The sequence below is a fragment of the Camponotus floridanus genome, unplaced genomic scaffold (assembly GCF_003227725.1).
Source record: "Camponotus floridanus strain SB8 unplaced genomic scaffold, Cflo_v7.5 scaffold198, whole genome shotgun sequence".
Classification (NCBI taxonomy): Eukaryota; Metazoa; Arthropoda; class Insecta; order Hymenoptera; family Formicidae; genus Camponotus; species Camponotus floridanus.
Window position 1 is genome coordinate 15,313 of NW_020229323.1, and position 18,788 is coordinate 34,100.

Here is an 18,788-nt window from a genome sequence, read left to right on the forward strand (position 1 = left end):
TTGTTTATAACTATGGACAATGAAACGCGATCATTTCAGCTAGCGCGTGAATTAAATTAAATCGAAAGGAATTAGGCTCGTTATATATTCAATAACATGATAAGAAAACTAGCGTCTATGAGCCACAGAGGATGGTAAATGCCTGAAAAATTCTTTTTAATTGTACGCGAAATTTTAAATGAAAAACACGGCATATGCATATATTTTACTTGGTGCATTTAACCAAGATATAGATTCTCATTTCAGTGGTAAGAGCAGTCGCCCGGCAAGCGAAAGACTCGGGTTCGATTCCCGATTCAGCGACTTCGCCCCGATATTTTTCTCGTCTACGTCTCTTCAGGGGGGTAAAGAGGGTTGTATAGAATTTCTCAAAAATGAGAATCTATATCTTGGTTAAATGCACCAAGTAAAATATATGCATATGCCGTGTTTTTCGTTTAAAATTTCGCGTACAATTAAAAAGAATTTTTCAGGCATTTACCATCCTCTGTAGCTCGTAGACGCTAGTTTTCTTATCATGTTATTGAATATATAACCAGCCTAATTCCTTTCGATTTAATTTAATCTAATTAATTTTAATATAAATAATTTTTACAATAATAATAATGATAATTATATTCCTTCTTATTGCTCTATTTTTAATAATTTTTAATAAACCCCTCATTTCTATTAAACTTAAAAAAAACCGTGAAAAAATATTTCCATTTGAATGTGGGTTCGACCCTATTTCCAAGTCTCGTATACCATTTAGAATCCAATTCTTTCTAATTAGACTAATTTTTTTAATCTTCGACGTTGAAATTACTCTCCTAATCCCCCTAGTCTTCTTAACCCTATCATTTATACAATATATACATACTCCTATCATTCTTATTTTTAATTATTTTAATCTTTGGGTTAATTATTGAATATTTAGAAAAATCTATTGACTGAAAGATTTAAAATAATAATTACAAACAAAAATAAATATTTATAGAATTTTAGTTAATCTAATAACATTTAAATTGCTCTTAAAAATTATATTTTATTATATAAATCTTTTTTTTATAGTATAAATCTTATTACATTTAATTTCGACTTAAAAAATGACCTAAAAAATCTAAAAATATCTTAATTAAAACCAAAATTTAGAGGTAAACTGTTGTTAATAATTTTAATGAGATAATAGAATCCAATTAATTTTTAATTAATTTCCCTCTCCATACACTTACTAAACTTTTAAAGAGAGATAACTTATTTTGAACTTCTAATTCAAACCTTTTTGATATCTATAAATCATATTATCTCAAAACTTTAAAATTTATATAGTTTACCTAAAATATTATATTTTATTATAAAAACAATATTTTCATATTTATAAATTTACTAAATATTCCTCTAATTTTAATTTATAACTTTATTTTAATCTTAAAATTAACTCATCAACACTTAATTTCCAATAATATCTCGTCTCTATCTAAAAAAAATAATTTTTCTTAAAATCTTCAATATTAAACTTTAAACCTATAAGCTACTTAGATAATTACACTAAAAAAAAATAAATAATATCCTAATCCTAATAATAAATATAAATATATATATTCTAAAATAATTTTTATTCAACTTAAAATTTTCTATAACTTTAAAACTAAATCCTTTCAATAAATTCAACTCACTCTATATCTATCTTAGCTCTCTTTACCCCAATTCAATAAAAGGCTTATAAATTCATAAATATATAAAATTTAATATTCATATAGACTTAAAATAAAATGTTAAAATATAAATTTGAATTAAATTCTTCATATAAACTATTCCTATTAATAAAACCCTATAATTATAAAACCCAATGTCATTAATTTAATTTTCAAATGAATAAAAATAAAATAACTATCAAAAAAACAAACTCAAAAAAATATAGACCCGCCAAAAATTCTTAATAATAAAAAATAACTATTGATACATTTATTAACATATTTTCCCTAATATTATATAATCTAATCCATTTAAATTCCCTAAAGAAAACATAATATATTAATCGTAAAGAATAAGAAACAGTAAACATAATTGATAAGATAATAAAACTTAAAATAAATAAATTTAATTTTATTATATAAATTATCTCCATAATTAAATCCTTTGAATAAAATTCTGCTAAAAAAGGAAATCCTATTAAAGCTAATCTTGAAATATAAAACCTTATTATTGTAAAAGGGAACAAATTCATTTAATTTTCCATAAAATCGAATATCTTGATTATTATCTATAAAATGAATTATAATTCCTGCACATATAAACAATAAAGACTTAAATACCGCATGAGTAAGAAGATGATAAAAGGATAAAAATTTCATTCCTAATCTTAAAGTTATTATTATCAAACCTAATTGACTTAATGTTGATAAAGCAATAATCTTCTTTAAATCTATCTCAAAATTAGCTATTAAACCTGCCATAAATATTGTAAAAACTGAAACATATAATAATAAAAATTTCCTAATTTCAAACATAATCAAAAATCTATTAAATCGGAACAATAAATAAACCCCCGCTGTAACCAATGTAGATGAATGAACTAAAGCAGACACAAGGGTAGGGGCAGCTATAGCCATAGGTAATCATATAGAAAAAGGCATTTGAACCCTTTTAGTCAATCCAGCTAGCAAAATTAAACATATGACTAACCTACCCTTATAATTCAATAAAAAATTTATGCCTCATCTACCATAGATAAATACTAATCTAATTGATATTAATAAACCAACATTCCCTAACCGATTACATAAGACTGTAACTATCCCAGAATTAAATGAAACATAATTTTGATAATAAATCACTAAACAATACGATCTTAATCCTAAGCCATCCCACCCAAACAAAATTCTAATCAAATTAGGTCTTATAATTATTAAAATCATAGAAAAAATAAATAAACTTAATAATATAATAAAACGATTAATATTTTTATCATCTCCTATATAAACTATTCTATATAATATAATTATAGAAGAAATTAATAAAACTACTCTAAAGGTACGTACTGACGTGAGCATTTTTGCGCGCACGAACGATTTGCGCGCACGAATGCTTGTGCGTGGAAACTTTTATCGATGTGAACGATATTTGTTCGTGCGCGCAAAACTGTGCTCCAGTCGTTCGTCAGAGTCAGTAGCGAAATGTCGTCAAGAGACATCACCACATCAGCTGCAGCATATATTATATTACATATTTTGCGCAAGCGTGGTGTAAAAAGGCGGCCTAAGCGATGGTGGATTACACAGCTATATAATAGCAGGAAAATAAGTGGTGCTCATAGCCTGCTAGCTAATTTAAAGTTTCAAGAGAGCAGCGGACAATTTCGTAACTTTATTCGGATGTCATCTGAAGATTTTAAATTTTTATTGAATGCTATTGCTCCAAAAATACAGAAAATGGATACTGCAATGCGAAAAGCAGTCACCGTTACTGAAAGATTAGCTATAACTCTACGTTTTTTAGCAATGGGAGATTCGTATACAAGTCTACAATATTTGTTTAAAGTGTCAAAACAGTTGATATCTGTAATTGTTCCTGAAGTTTGTGGAGCGCTTATTGAAGTCTTGAAAGAAAACGTAAAGGTAAGAATGTTGACATTTATTTAACTTTTAAAGATTAAAACATATATAATACATATTTTAATAATAATTTTAGAATACACATAAATTTGATTAAAGTAATTAAGAGCTAAGTAATTAAAATTAAGTAGTAAGCAATAATGGAAAGATAATTTTTAAAAATCATAATTGTTCAAAATTTTTGTTTTGTATATTAAAATCCGGTATAGGTGTAGGGCAGCTAGAAATTGAACCTGCGGTACTTGCATTAGAAAATGTTGGAGACGGTAGTGGACTAAATGTTAAAATTTCATTATCATAAAAATGTGTAGAACGATAATTTGAAGCTGGAACATTTTCATAATTAAAAGTAGGATTAGGATAGTCGTATTTTCCCATATCAGCTGCGAATAAAATATTGTTTATAGAATGTTCAACTTGTATCCGAGTATTCTTGAAATAATTTCTAAGTTTATTGGCTACATGTTGCGAATATATGGTACAATCATCAGGTGGTATTTCTTTCCTTGCAGCCGATTCTTTAAGAATTTTAAATGCTTCTTCCAATTTCGCGTCATCCTTTTTATCGTGCAGTTTTCTTTTCTTTTGTTTCGTTTCTGGAGCAATAAACGGCATTTTTTCTATTGTTGAGTCATTTGAGGGCTCATCATCTATCTCTTGATCGCCTGAATTCGATAGATCTTCTTGAGAATTTAAATTTAATGGGAACTCGTCACTTTCTTGCTCTTCGTTATTCTCCTAAAAATATATAAAAATTTTTATATATTATTTAAATTTTTCGTATTTAATAATTTATCATTCGAGCCTTATCGTAATTAATAATTCTAAATAATTATATTTTATTTAGATGCCATCAACCCAAGAAGAATGGTTAACAATTTCACGGGAATTCGAAAAAATGTGGAATTTTCCGAATTGCATAGGAGCAATGGATGGAAAACACGTAGTGTTGCAAGCTCCAATGAACAGTGGAAGCGAATTTTTTAATTATAAATCAGATTTTAGTATTGTATTATTTGCGGTTGTTGACGCTGATTACAATTTTATATTCGCGGATGTGGGATGTCAAGGTAGAATTTCTGACGGAGGAGTTTTAAAAAATTGCAAATTATGGAAGAAACTCACAACAAATAGTTTAAGCTTACCAGAAGAATCGAATTTACAAGGGAGAAGCAAGAAAATACCATATGTATTTCTCGGAGATGAGGCATTTGCTTTGAGCGAAAATTTAATGAAGCCATTCTCAGGAACACATCATAAAGGATCGACGGAAAGAATATTCAACTATCGACTCAGCAGAGCACGCAGGGTAGTTGAAAATGTATTTGGAATTTGTTCAGCAGTGTTCCGAGTATTACGAAAACCAATATTATTGAAGCCGGAAAAAGCGGAGCTTATTGTAATGACGATAATTTGTCTCCATAATTTTTTAAGAAAGAGCAAAACATCACGCGATATATACACCCCTTCAACGAGATTCGATTCAGAACAGAATGGTGTATTAGTAGGAGGTAGCTGGAGACAAGGAAACGAACAAATAAATTCGTTAATACCAATTAGAAACGTCCCACGAAGATCGACATTAAACGCCAAAGAAATTCGAGATGAATTTAAAGAATATTTTATTACAAATGGACGTTTAGATTGGCAAGACGATGCTTAATTTAATTTAATTACTTAAATATTAATTACTTACATTATCTGTATCCATTGTTGTGCGGGGTTCATCCTTATCCAATAAAAAATGCATTCTTTCAAAAGCAAACCATTTTGAAATATATATATCTTTACGAGCTGGAAAAAATAATTTATAATTTACAATTTACGATATATGTATAGAAATTATTTAGAAATAACAAAAATATATATGAATACCTTTTCCTGTTCCAATACTTTTTTTACCCTTCGCTTTTTCTCTGCGAAAGGATCCTAGTAGACTACCAATTTTTTGTTTTAATGCAGCTACGTCCATTTTCATATTATTGGCAATTATTTCCCACGCATCTAATTTTTTATTGCGGTTAAAATGAAGCGGATGTTTAGCATCCCACAACTCTGGTACTTTCTCATACTCATCTATTAATTTTAGAGCTTTTTCGTTTGTCCACTTCATTTTTCCCGCACGACTCTTTCGTTCCACGTACACGTCCAAACTGAGCATCGCTTCGCACGAAAATCATTTGATGTACCGACAAGCGACGGATCGCATTCGTGCGTGCTAACAATGTGCGTCAAAACAAAATCGACACGTCCAGACGCGAGCATTCGTGCGCGCAAATCGTTCGTGCGCGCAAAAATGCTCACGTCAGTACGTACCTTAATAAATAAACATATAACCCAATCTAATAACACTATTATCTCTATATTTAATGAATTTAAATTAAAAAATAACCACTCATATATAATTCTCAACTCTAAATAATATAAATACAAACCCCTCAAATAAAAAAAAATTCTTAATATTAACATAAAACAACTACATGATCGATCCTCTGATTTTATTATTTTTCAATTATGCGAGATCGGTAAAAGAAGACCGATCGTCAGATAGGCAACCCGACTTACCGATCTGTATGTTGCGGAAGCACCCTGTATACAGGGTTGTCCGGAAACGGTCAAATATCTCGAAAAGGATCAACTATAGCGAAAAATTGTAAATAGCAAAGTTGTAGGGCTTAAAAAAATGTACCTAATGATGACTAAAAATTTTACTTTGAGTGGAGGACGAAGATCATATAAAAGTCAAATTGAATTTTTTAAATAGAACTGCCTACTTTTTATTGCATATTCTTGTAGCTTATCTCGAGAGCTTTCCAAAACACTATAATTAAGTACCTTTTTATTAAGTACTTTTTGAGTTATAAGGCTTGAAATAATTTCTTAATTTTACATAAACTATAAAATATCTAGTAAACCATTCATTTTTCGATTATCTTACCTTGATACTTTTATGTACAAAATAATGAGAGGAATCAATTGGTGTAAAGAAAACAGATAGTTGTTGCATGGAATTGTTAATTGCAAATTACATATTTTTTTCCTCGGAACAGTTATATGTTTTCTTTACACCCCAATTGATTCCTCTTATTATTTTGTACACAAAAGTATTAAGATAAGTTAAACAAAAAATGAATATTTTACTAGATATTTTATGATTCATGTAAAATTAAGAAATTATTTCAAGCCTCATAACTCGAAAACTACTTAATGAAAACTAACTTAATTATAGTGTTTTGGAAAGCTCTCGAGATGAACTATAAGAATATGTAAAAGCATATAGGGTGTCCCATTTAAAAAGTTAGATGTGATCTTCACGTAACCTTTAGGTGACTCTTCAATGTCAAACCAATGACACCACCTTATGTCCCCCTTTAAGCCATACAACTTTTGTCTGAAACATTTTTTTGTAGCTGGCGTAGTTTAGGAAAAATTTGGATCCATCGATTAAAATGGGACACCTTCTATACAGAGTATTCTAGACCACCCGTACACCCCTTTTCTTTCAAAAACTAAGCATTTTAGAGAAAACCGTTTTCGACAAAAATTGTATGGTTTTGAGGGGAACATAAGATGGTGTCATTGGTTTGACCTTGGATGGCATCGTTAAGGTCAGGTCAAGGACACCTTTAATTTCTTAAATGGAATCACCTATTTTTTATTGCATATTCTTATAGCTTATGTCGAGAGATTTCCAAAACACTATAATAAAGTATTTTTTCATTGAATACTTTTCGATTTATAAGGTTTAAAATAATATCTTAATTTTACATAAACTATAAAATATCTAGTAAAATATTTATTTCTCGATTATCTTACCTTAATACTTTTATGTACAAAATAATGAGAGGAATCAATTGATCTAAAAAAAACACATAATTGTTCCGAAGAAAAAATATGTAATTTGCAATTAACAATTACATATTTTTTCTTAAAAACAACTGTGTTTTTTTTTTACACCAATTGATTTCTCTCATTATTTTGTACATAAAAGTATTAAAGCAAGATAATCGAAAAATGAATATTTTACTAGATATATTACGGTTTATGTTAAATTAAGAAATGATTTCAAGCCTCATAACTCGAAAAGTACTCAATAAAAAAATATTTTATTATAGTGTTTTGGAAAGCTCTCGAGATAAGCTACAAGAATATGTAATGAGAAAATGTAGGTTCCATTTAAGAAATTGAAGGTGACCTTCATGTGACCTTCAAATAACTCTTCAAGGTCAAACCAATGGTACCATCTTATGTCCCTCTAGAAACCATATAACTTTTGTCTGAAACATTTTTTTGATTTTTCATTATTTTCCGAAATATTTGGCTGAGGAAATTAAAATGGGCCACCCTGTATATATATATACAGGGTCTACCAAAAGTGTGGAAACCCCTAAATATCTCGGAAAATATACGTTTTACAGAAAAGTGTTTCCAACAAAAGTTGTAGGGTTTAAGAAGATCTATATACTGATTCTATCAGTTTGACCTTGGATGGCGTCGTCAAGGTCAGGTCAAGGTCACATTGACTTTTTTAAATGACACCCCCTACATTTGATTGCATATTCTTATAGCTTAATTCAAGAGCTTTCCAAAACACTATAATAATGTTCATTTTTATTAAGTACTTTGCGAGTTATGAGGGTTGAATGATAGAGTAGCGCCGGTATTAACATTATCCAAGGTGTACTACATGGAGGTTACTCGCTCGGATTTGCATCTGTTGTGTGTGTGATCCAGCTAACTAAGGCAAGATCGGTCGTGGATCCAGTCAGCAAAAGCAAAGACCCAACCAAATTACAATCGAGCATTTAAAGACCTGGAAAGCAATCGACATAGTAAACAGTAAATAAATTTGTGGATGCTCATTTATCATAATAATTGTTCGAAATGTGTGCGTGTGCGTGCGTGCGGTGCGTGTATACAGAGATCAGGTTAGGTTGCACCAAACGATTGCAAATGTCTTTCAATGTGTTAAAGTAAATGCTGAAAGTGGCTGCCATTTACTTCCTGACAATATGCTAATCTTTGGTAGAATGTAGAAATGACTTTACGATTCGTTTCAAAAGGTATCAAAGCCATTTCATCCCTTATTCGCTGTATCAATTCGTGAATGGTTTTAGGTTTTGTTCTGTAAACCTTACTCTTCAGATATCCCCATAGATAATAATCAAGAGGAGTTAGATCTGGTGACCGAGGTGGCCAATCCTCTCCTCCCTCATTTCCGTTCCTTCTTCCTATCCACCGTAGCGGAAAAGTCTCATTTAAAATACGACGTGGTCCTGCACCAAAATGAGCAGGAGCTCCATCATGCTGAAACCATATTTCTTGGAAATTATTTGGAAAAGTATTCTGTATGGCTGGAATTATTTGATCAACAAGTAATCTCTCATACCTTTGAGCGTTCAAATATTCTTCAAAAAAAAACGGCCCTATTAAATAGCCATCTATTATTCCGCACCATACATTTATTTTTTGTGGATGTTGTGTGTGAGTTTCCCGCACCCAATTCGGATTCTCATCTGACCAGAAACGAAAATTTTGATTATTAACTTCTCCCGTTAAGGTAAAAGTTGCCTCGTCTGTGAAAACAATTTGATAAGGGAAGATGGGCCGGACATCTATTAGTGCCATCATTCTTTCACAGAAATGTATACGACGCTCCTCATCTCCGTTTTGCAATTCTTGAACGTATTGCAATTTATATGGATGGAACTTGTTCTTCTTTAAAATTCTCCAAACCGACATGGGAGCAATATCGTGAGTTTGAGCGACTCTCTGAACACTAGAATTGGGATCTTCAATAAATGTCTGCAGAACATCAAGTTGTTTTTCTTCGTTGGTTGCAGACAATGGTCTTCCTGACTTAGAGCGATTTCTTACGCTACCAGTTTGTCTAAAACGTTCTATTGTTTTTAACACAGTGGACTTATTAATTCGACGGTTCGGATACGTGTCATTAAATAATCGAACGACATCAGAGAACGATCTTTCGTTATCACCCTATCCACGCATCATGAGGATAGTGATTCTTTCACGTTCCGACAAGTCGCCAGCCATTTTTAAAACGTTTAATTTTAATTAATCGTACGTTGTATTTGGACGATAACAATTAATTTCTGCTTGCTCAAAGCTGAAGTTAGAAGGTGCTCGTTCTTTGATAGCTTTATACATTCTTAGTTGAATTTTAAATGCGAGTTAGACTGCATGTAGTGCGTCACATAGCGGTAAATGAAGGAACTAACGAGACGTTTCATACACGTTTTATGGAGCAATTTTTTGGCAATTTGACTTCAGCGAAATATGAGGATATGTTGAGGAATCGATCTTGCCTTAGTTAGCTGGATCACACACACAACAGATGCAAATCCGAGCGAGTAACCTCCATGTAGTACACCTTGGATAATGTTAATACCGGCGCTACTCTATCATTCAACCCTCATAACTCGCAAAGTACTTAATAAAAATGAACATTATTATAGTGTTTTGGAAAGCTCTTGAATTAAGCTATAAGAATATGCAATCAAATGTAGGGGGTGTCATTTAAAAAAGTCAATGTGACCTTGACCTGACCTTGACGACGCCATCCAAGGTCAAACTGATAGAATCAGTATATAGATCTTCTTAAACCCTACAACTTTTGTTGGAAACACTTTTCTGTAAAACGTATATTTTCCGAGATATTTAGGGGTTTCCACACTTTTGGTAGACCCTGTATATATATATATATATATATACACTATTCAAAAGAAAATAGGGAACACTTTTTGTATACCGAAATATGGGCTATTTTCAAACGATTGTAACTCAGCGAAAAATGATCGTACAAAAATTTAGAAAAAAGCGTTTTGAAGCTCAAAGTTTCAACTTTAACGTACAATCGATAGTTTTATATATATACAGGGTGTTTCAGACCACCCATACCACCCATTTAAAAACTAGAGAAGTGGTTATTTCAAAAAAGTAAAAACATTTTGTTTATAAATTGGGTGCGCTCTATCGAATGGTGATATTTTCAACTTCTGGTTCCGGCCGGAAATAGGCGATTCAGACCGGAAGTGCATTTTTTTAAACGGAACCTCCTAATTTTCATTGCATATTCTTATAACTTATTTCGAGAGCTTTCCAAAACACTATAATAAATTATTTTTCCATGAAGTATTATTCGAGTTATGAGGCTTGAAATCATTTCTTAATTTTACATAAATCATAAAATATCTTTTAAAATATTCATTTTTCGATTATCTTACCTTCATACTTTTATGTGCAAAATAATGAGAGGAATTAATTGGTGTAAAGAAAATACATAGTTACTTTTAAGAAAAAATATGGAATTGTTAATTGCAAATTACTTTTGTTTTTCATTGTGTTTCAATGCAGTGCAATGACTTGAAAAATGTAATAGCGTTTGTGAAAAATATATAATGGGCGAGGACTTCGATATACAGAGTGTATCTTAAGAAACTCGCACTAAACAAATAGCGTTATTCCTGATTAAAAACCAAGTCAAAAAGTCCTGAATCATTTTTTTTCCAAGATTCATTAAATAATTAATCAGATATAAGTATTAAAAAGATTTCTGAAAAAATGAATTGTTTAAAAATTAACACAAAACTGTTTTTTGCTTATCCAAATCTTCAAATATGTTGGTAACGGGGAACTTTACTCATTAATTACTGCTTTATTAAGCATTATGGAAAAAAATGGTTTAGAACTTTTCGACTCGGTTTTTAATCAGAAATAACGCTATTTGCTCAGTGGGAACTTTTTAAGATACACCCAGTATATCGAAGTTCTCGCCCATTATATATTTTTCACAAACGCTATTACGTTTTCGAAGTCATTGCACTGCATTGAAACACAATAAAAAACAAAAACAATAAAGAGATTGTGATTGGAATAATCGTATCGTATACAAGAGAACTCATTATTAATCACATATAGGCGTTAATGTTTAAAATTTGGGTGGCATAAATGCCGATATAGATGTCAAATCAAATTTACGAATAATAAATAGAATTCTATGTTTTCACGTTTTCCGCACAAACATAGCTGCACAATTACTCATATCTTTAAACAGAAATGTGGGAAAACATTTGAATTTGTCAATAAATTTCATTATATAAGTTACAAAATATCGTCATAAATGTAAGATTGTGAGCTAATGGAATGAATTTTTATTGTATCGAGCATTTTCGTTTTTTGTTTCCTAGCACTTTCAGGAATATAATATTAATAATGAGGCTAAATTTACTAAAGCAAGTAATAAGAAAATCATATTCAATGCCTAAAATTCGAAATTTAATTTATAAAAACATTAAATTTTGACATTTCGCTTTAAATAATAAATGTAACAGTTTCCTATCTATCCTCTCAATTTTAAATAATTTGTTTAATTAGATAGAATTTGTTATTTAGAATCTTTTATTGGAAAAGCAGTAGACTAATTGTTACGGACTAATTGTTACAGTAACAATGAATTTCTCATTTCGATATAAAGAAAATCAGAAGCCATATGCTTAATTGCTTTTAAATTATTTAAAAGTTGTCAATCAATGATGAACAAAATAAATTGAGATAAAAAATAATAGCTCCAAATAAAATAATAATGATATATAAAATATAAAATTTTTATATGACTTTTTAACATATTTCATAATATAAGAAAACAAAAATGTTAAAATAACTATCAAAAATAAAACACGTTTATACCAAATATATTTTATTTGGCAGTAAGGTAAATGTTAATATTTATAACGGATAAAGAAAAGGATAATCTATTAATCTGTTTATTAAATAGTTTTTTATTAAATGTTTCTTATTTAATGTTTATCTCGATAATTTATATACGACTCTCGATCTTAAATACACTCGGCAATAAAAATACTTTAATACACGCACTAAATGGTCTATTTATACGTCTAGTTTGAAATAATCTATTTAATATTCTGAATTCCAATAAGGGATCCAGATCATTAAACAAATTATTTTAAATCAAGTCTGTTCATCAAAAATTAAATAAAAAGAAACAAATATACTTTAAATCTTATGTTAGTTCTTTATCAATCCTTTAAAGACTTTATTTTTACCCATTTTATGATGAAAATTTAAATACGAGTTAGTTGTATTTGTCGTCGCCTAGCGGCAAGCAAAGAAACATATGTAATACACTATTATACATTTTTGTTATTTGAAAATGTTGTTGCATATATATATAATATTTTTGTTATTTGAAAATGTTGTTGCATATATATATAATATTTTTGGATAAGTAAATTTAAATATATCCAAAATGCTTATTTATTATTTTTTTTATCGCGGCTTTATAGTAAGTTACATACCTCTTTTGGGCGTAAATGTAAGGCTATTCGAATCGTAAGTTAACGGGATCGTACTTCCCGGATCAAGTTTGAATTTGAATTTCGACAGAAGACTTACAAGTCCAACCTTGCATATAAGCAAATCTTGAACCTAAAAATTAATAATAATAATGACGTAAGTTTGACACATTGATAAGATAATAGCGTAATATTCTATACAGCACAGAACATTGCAGCAATATTGCGACAATATTCCAATGTTGTTGCATTATTACAAGAATATTAATAATATTGCTGCAATATTTTGTGTAATATGATACTGATAAGATATATTGATAAGGTAGATAATTCACATTTGTTATAGTCATTGCATAGTAAGATATTACACAGATATTACATAGAAAAATAATTAATAATTTATATATAATTAAATATAATTTTTTTTGGAACTATTTAAAAAATATTTAAAGTTAATGAAATATAAATATATGTTATAGTCCGAAAGACTATAACTTCATTTTTTAGCAATTTTATATACTAAATTAAAAGGTAAAGCCATGCAAGATTTCGAGAACGCGAAATATACAAACGTTCGAAGATTTAAAACAACAACTTGAAACGTGTTAAATTGCATAATTTTTACAGTTTTACATAACACTTTACTTTGAAATAGTCTTGGTGATCTGCAGCTATTATATACTATAATAATTTTTAATATCAAATTATCTTCGTGTAAATTGTACAAATTGCAATATGTAAAAAATTTATGTACAAGAAGAAAATTTTAGTAAATTATTATATACATATATTATAGTAATTTTTACTATAACAATTACTCCGTGTAGAATGTGTACGTATAAACACACACACGTGTGTGTGTGTGTATGTGTGTGTGTGTGTGCAGGCGCGCGCGCGCGCATGTGTATTTACCATATAACCCTTTAAATAGCATAAGATTAATTGCTGGTCTGTTCGTCCTTTTTCCTGTTGCAGAATAATTTGCAATGCTAGAACTGTATACGTCTAATATCGTTTCGCGCACCATTACTTTCCAATCTTTATTTAAATTTGCCTTCATTTCTAAAAATGTTTTCTTTTTTTTGGATAAATAAAAGCCACAATTTGTTGCTATTTCTTCCTGAAATTATTAATATTAAGAAAATTAGAAGCAACTAATTATTAAAGAATAAATTAAAATATAAATAATTAAAAACATAAAATTAATTTAATATATTTTTACTTTGTCTTCAACCGTCTCAAAATAATGATTTGGTAACTGCAAAAAAAAATTGTTATGTACTTTATACATATATTATTTTTTCCATTTTTATATTATTTCGTTTATATTATGATATTGTTATTATTGATATTTTTTATTAGCCTTATGAAATTTTATAAATATATATATAAATGCAATTATAATTTTTTTATTATATTCTATGTATGTGTGTGTGTGTGTATGCGTATGTGTGCGTGCGTGCGTATGTGTGCGTGTGCGTGCGAGCGCGCGCGCGCGTGCGCGTGTACATGCGTGTGCGTACGTGTATTATTATTACCGCAAAAATTTCTTCTGATTCAACGTCCATTTTCTTTTGACTTTCGTAAGCATTTTTCATCATTTGTAATATCAATTGTGTTCTTGAAAACAAATATCTCTTTTTGTGACTGGAAATGATAAATTATAATTTATAATTAATGCGAATAATTAAAATTTATGAACAAAATTAATGCTTACTTATTCCATTTGGAAGCCCTAAAAATATTGTATTCTGTTATAGAACGCTTAATAACTGCTGTCTTATTTCACAATCAAATTTATTTAACAATCACATATATTTTTGCGTAATATTGTTCTCGCGTGCACACGCATTCTCGCCATCTTGCCATCTCTCCTTATTTTTTTTTTCGCGCTCTGCACCTCCATCTAGCGTTACAATCCTTAATATGCCGCCTCCCTTGAAAGAATCATCTTTCAACAAAATTATCGTTTTCAATCCATTCCATTCGTATTGCACGAGAGACTTGCACACAACTTAACCTACATAAATGCTATGATAAAATTAAGAAATGTAAAGAAACATTAAATTGCGAGGTCTTCGCTTCTGCTAAAATAACTCCAAATAATATTGAATTCTTAATTTTACGGATAAAGTTAAATAATAATTGCCTCTAAGAAACATAAATACGAAAACATAATTACGAGAAATAAATAAAATATAGTATATAATATAAAATAAATATAATAAATTTGCGGAACTTTATTATAATAAACAAATAATAAATTCTTTGAACTTTCTCGTATTCTTCTTGCTTTTAGTCTATTAATGAATCGGTAGGAATGGAACACAGCCCTTTCACAGCTCTCTTAAAGTCTCCATTTTTCGTTTTAACCGTGACCACACGCACGACTCCGTCTAGTCCTGGATGTAGCTCGGATACTCTGCCTAATACCCATTAAAGAGGAGGTACGTTATCGTCCTTGAGCAGAACCAAAGCGTTCAACTCGATATTTTTGCTACAGGTTGTCCACTTATTGCGTCTTTGAAGTTCTTGCAGATACTCGTCTGCCAACGTTTCCAAAATCGTTAATGTAACTTGTATATATGTTGCCAACGTGGCAACCGATTATCTGGAGTTCCCAGATAATTATTCTCGACAGGTTGGCTTAGTGAGCCGCCAATAAGGAAGTGGGCTGGGGTTAATGCATCAAAATCATTAGGATCATTGGATAGTGGTGTGAGAGATCTCGAATTTAAAATCGCTTCGATTTCCGTTAGCAGTGTAGCGTATTCTTCAAATGTCATCAGTCTACTCTGCGTCACCGTATAAAAATGTCTTTTAGTTATCTTTACTGCCGCCTCCCATATGCCTCCAAAATGAGGGGCACGAGGAGGAAAAAAATTCCATACGATACGCTGTTGAGCGAGATTTGTTTCTATTTCCCGAGCTTCCTTCTCAAGAAAGCGGTATATCTTTTTCAATTCATGCGAAGCCCCGACAAAGTTTGTGCCATTATCGGAAAATATCTGAGAGCATATACCTCGTCGGGCAGTAAAACGACTCATGGCTGCTAAGAATGCTTCCGTAGTTAAATCCGACACGAGTTCTAAGTGAACGACCTTTGTGCTGAGACACGTAAACACGGCTATGTATCCTTTCGAAACATGAATACGTCCACGACGTCGACTTTCTCGTACTTGCAGAGGTCCCGCGTAGTCGATCCCGGTGTGGGTAAACGATCTAATAAATCCGCTTACTCGTTGTTTGGGCAAATTTCCCATTTTTGCATCCTGTACTGTTGGCCTAAATTGAAAACAAGTCAGACAGCCTTTAACAAGCTTTCGCACTTCTTGTCTGCCACATACTGGCCAATAACGATTCCGAACTACGTTGAGAAGCTGCTCCGATGAGCAATGATAATGTCTAACATGCTCACTGCGTATAATCAAACCGATTACAAAATGCTTGGCCGGCAAAATTATTTGATGCTTTTGTGTCCAGGGTAGATTTGAATTTCGGAATCTCCCTCCCACTCGAATCAGACCGTCTGTATCCAGGAAGGAATCTAATCCTCGTATTTGGCTTTTGCGTGAGATTTCTCGTTGCTCCTTCAAATCTCGAATCTCTTGACGAAATGTTTCTTGTTGCACCAATTTTACTATCGCTTTTTCAGCCTCATCGCATTCTTCAACCGTCAATGGACCGCCAATTTTCTTCTTGTTGAGAGCGTTATTCTTGAATAGCATGCAATACGCAATCACCCGTTTGAGCTTGTCAAAGGAGGAATATCTCATCAATACGTAATCCTCCGTTGTCTTCATTGTCATCGTTGTGGATTTCATTTCCGGTAGATTCATTTCCGCCTCTTCTTCCTGTTCGGGTCGATAAGAATCGGATTTTAACCAGTGGGGACCATTCCACCAGAGGCCGCTATTCAATAGCGTGTCCACGCTGACCCCTCTCGTGATTAAGTCAGCAGGATTTTTTTTAGAAGACACATGATGCCAGGCAATATTTTCCGTCATATCTTGAATTTTTGAAACGCGATTCGCTACAAACGTCTTTAGCGAGCAGGGTGGACTTTTTATCCAACCAAGCACTATCGTGCTGTCACTCCAGAGGGTAACTTCATCGATTCTTGAACCATACGAATTTCGCGCTATTACGTATAATCGCGAAAGTAAAAGCGCGGCTTCAAGTTCTAATCTGGGTAATGAGATTGTCTTCAAAGGTGATACTTTCGATTTCAAGCATATAAGATGAGAATTGACTTATCATTACTGTCGGTACTCACTGCGTACAAACATGCTCTGTATGCTTTTTCTGATGCATCGCCGAATCCAACGACATTGAATTTCTCCGAGTTTCGCCTTGGAATTACATTTCTCGGAATTCGTAATTCATTGATTTTCGGCAAGGAGAGATAGTAACTTTCCCACGTTGCGCGGATATTTTCGGGTACACTTTCATCCCATTCGATGCTAGGCGACCATAATTGCTGAAGAATTATTTTACCGTTGATCAACAAAGGAGCTAGAAGCCCGAGTGGATCGAAAACTTGTGCTATTTTTGAAAACAACATCCGTTTAGTTATCGTTTGTGAGTTTGATATCTTGATGCTATACTGTAGACAATCTGATGCCGAGTTCCACAATAAGCCCAATGTTTTTAAAGCCCCCATCGTCGTCGATGAATAACAAGGTATCGGTTCTAACATTATCTGAAAGATGCCGAAGTATTCGTGGATCGTTTGACCTCCATTTACGAAGAGGAAATTGCCCGTTCATGAGAATTTGTGAGATATTCTTTTGCAACTTAATTGCATCGTCGAGTCTTCTCGATCCCGTTAAAATATCATCCATGTAACAATCTTCCTTAATGGTATGCGCAGCTTCTGGCAAATCGACAAGGTGCTCCCTCGCCAACTGTTGAAGACAACGCATCGCCAAATATGGAGCGCATGCTGTTCCATATGTTAATGTGTTCAGCTCAAAAACTTGTACTGGTTGACTCGAATCTTCTCTCCAGTGCATTCGCTGTAATACTCGATCTCGCTTGTCCACACGGATCTGTCTGAACATAGCCGCCACATCTGCGGTTAAAACGTATTCGTGCGTCCTAAAACGGAGTATAATGTTTATTAATTCCTTCTGTAAATTTGGGCCTGCCATTAATTTATCGTTTAGCGAATTCCCCGTACTCGTTTTGGCTGATGCATCGAATACAACTCGAAGCTTCGTTGTCACACTATCAGGTCGCACTACAGCTTGATGTGGCAGATAATGACTCCGATTCGAGTGCGTTTCCATTCGTCACCGCTGACATGTGTCCTTGTTGCTCGTAGTCTTGCATGAAATCCACGTAGCTCGCCCTTAACGTCGGGTCTTTACTCAATCGTCGTTCTAGCGCAATAAATCGCCGATATGCCGAATCTTTCGAATTGCCTAATTTCACGCTCATGCGTACTGGTAGACGAACAATAAACCTTCCTGTCTCGTCTCGTCTTGTAGTTTCGATAAACTTTGTCTCGCATTCTATGTCTTCTTTCGTATATTGACAGGCCTCGGGAATCGTTTCTTGTTTCCAAAACCGCTCGACTTGTTCACTCAATATTTGATCCGACACGTGCAGACAAGACGACGAAGAATTAGCTTCATCGTCGTTTGGAGAACCTCTTACTATCCAGCCAAGCTTTGTATTTTGCAACGCAGGTTGCCCGTTTATGCGATTTCGCGATGCGCCTAAAAGTATTTTCCAATATAATTCTGCGCCAATCAATAGATCAATCGATCCTGGTTCCTGGAAAATAGGGTCTGCCAGAGAAATATTCTTCGGTAACGTGATGCTATTCATTTCGATCCTTTTTTGCGGTAAATCTTCT

The 18,788-nt window shown here is 32.0% G+C and overlaps 1 protein-coding gene across 1 annotated transcript; it reads right to left on the reverse strand.

Annotated features, from left to right (window-relative positions):
• Positions 1-1,922: 1,922 nt before the first annotated feature.
• On the reverse strand, positions 1,923-18,760 carry LOC105255169 (the record flags this gene model as incomplete). The annotated part of the gene is given in 10 exon segments (XM_025407944.1): positions 1,923-1,934; positions 1,937-2,206; positions 2,208-2,475; positions 3,859-3,976; positions 4,076-4,331; positions 15,377-15,471; positions 15,522-17,144; positions 17,213-17,470; positions 17,673-17,999; positions 18,172-18,760. Coding segments are annotated over 10 exon segments (3,816 nt in total), but the record flags the coding sequence as incomplete, so codon positions are not given.
• Between the last annotated feature and the right edge of the window lie 28 nt (positions 18,761-18,788).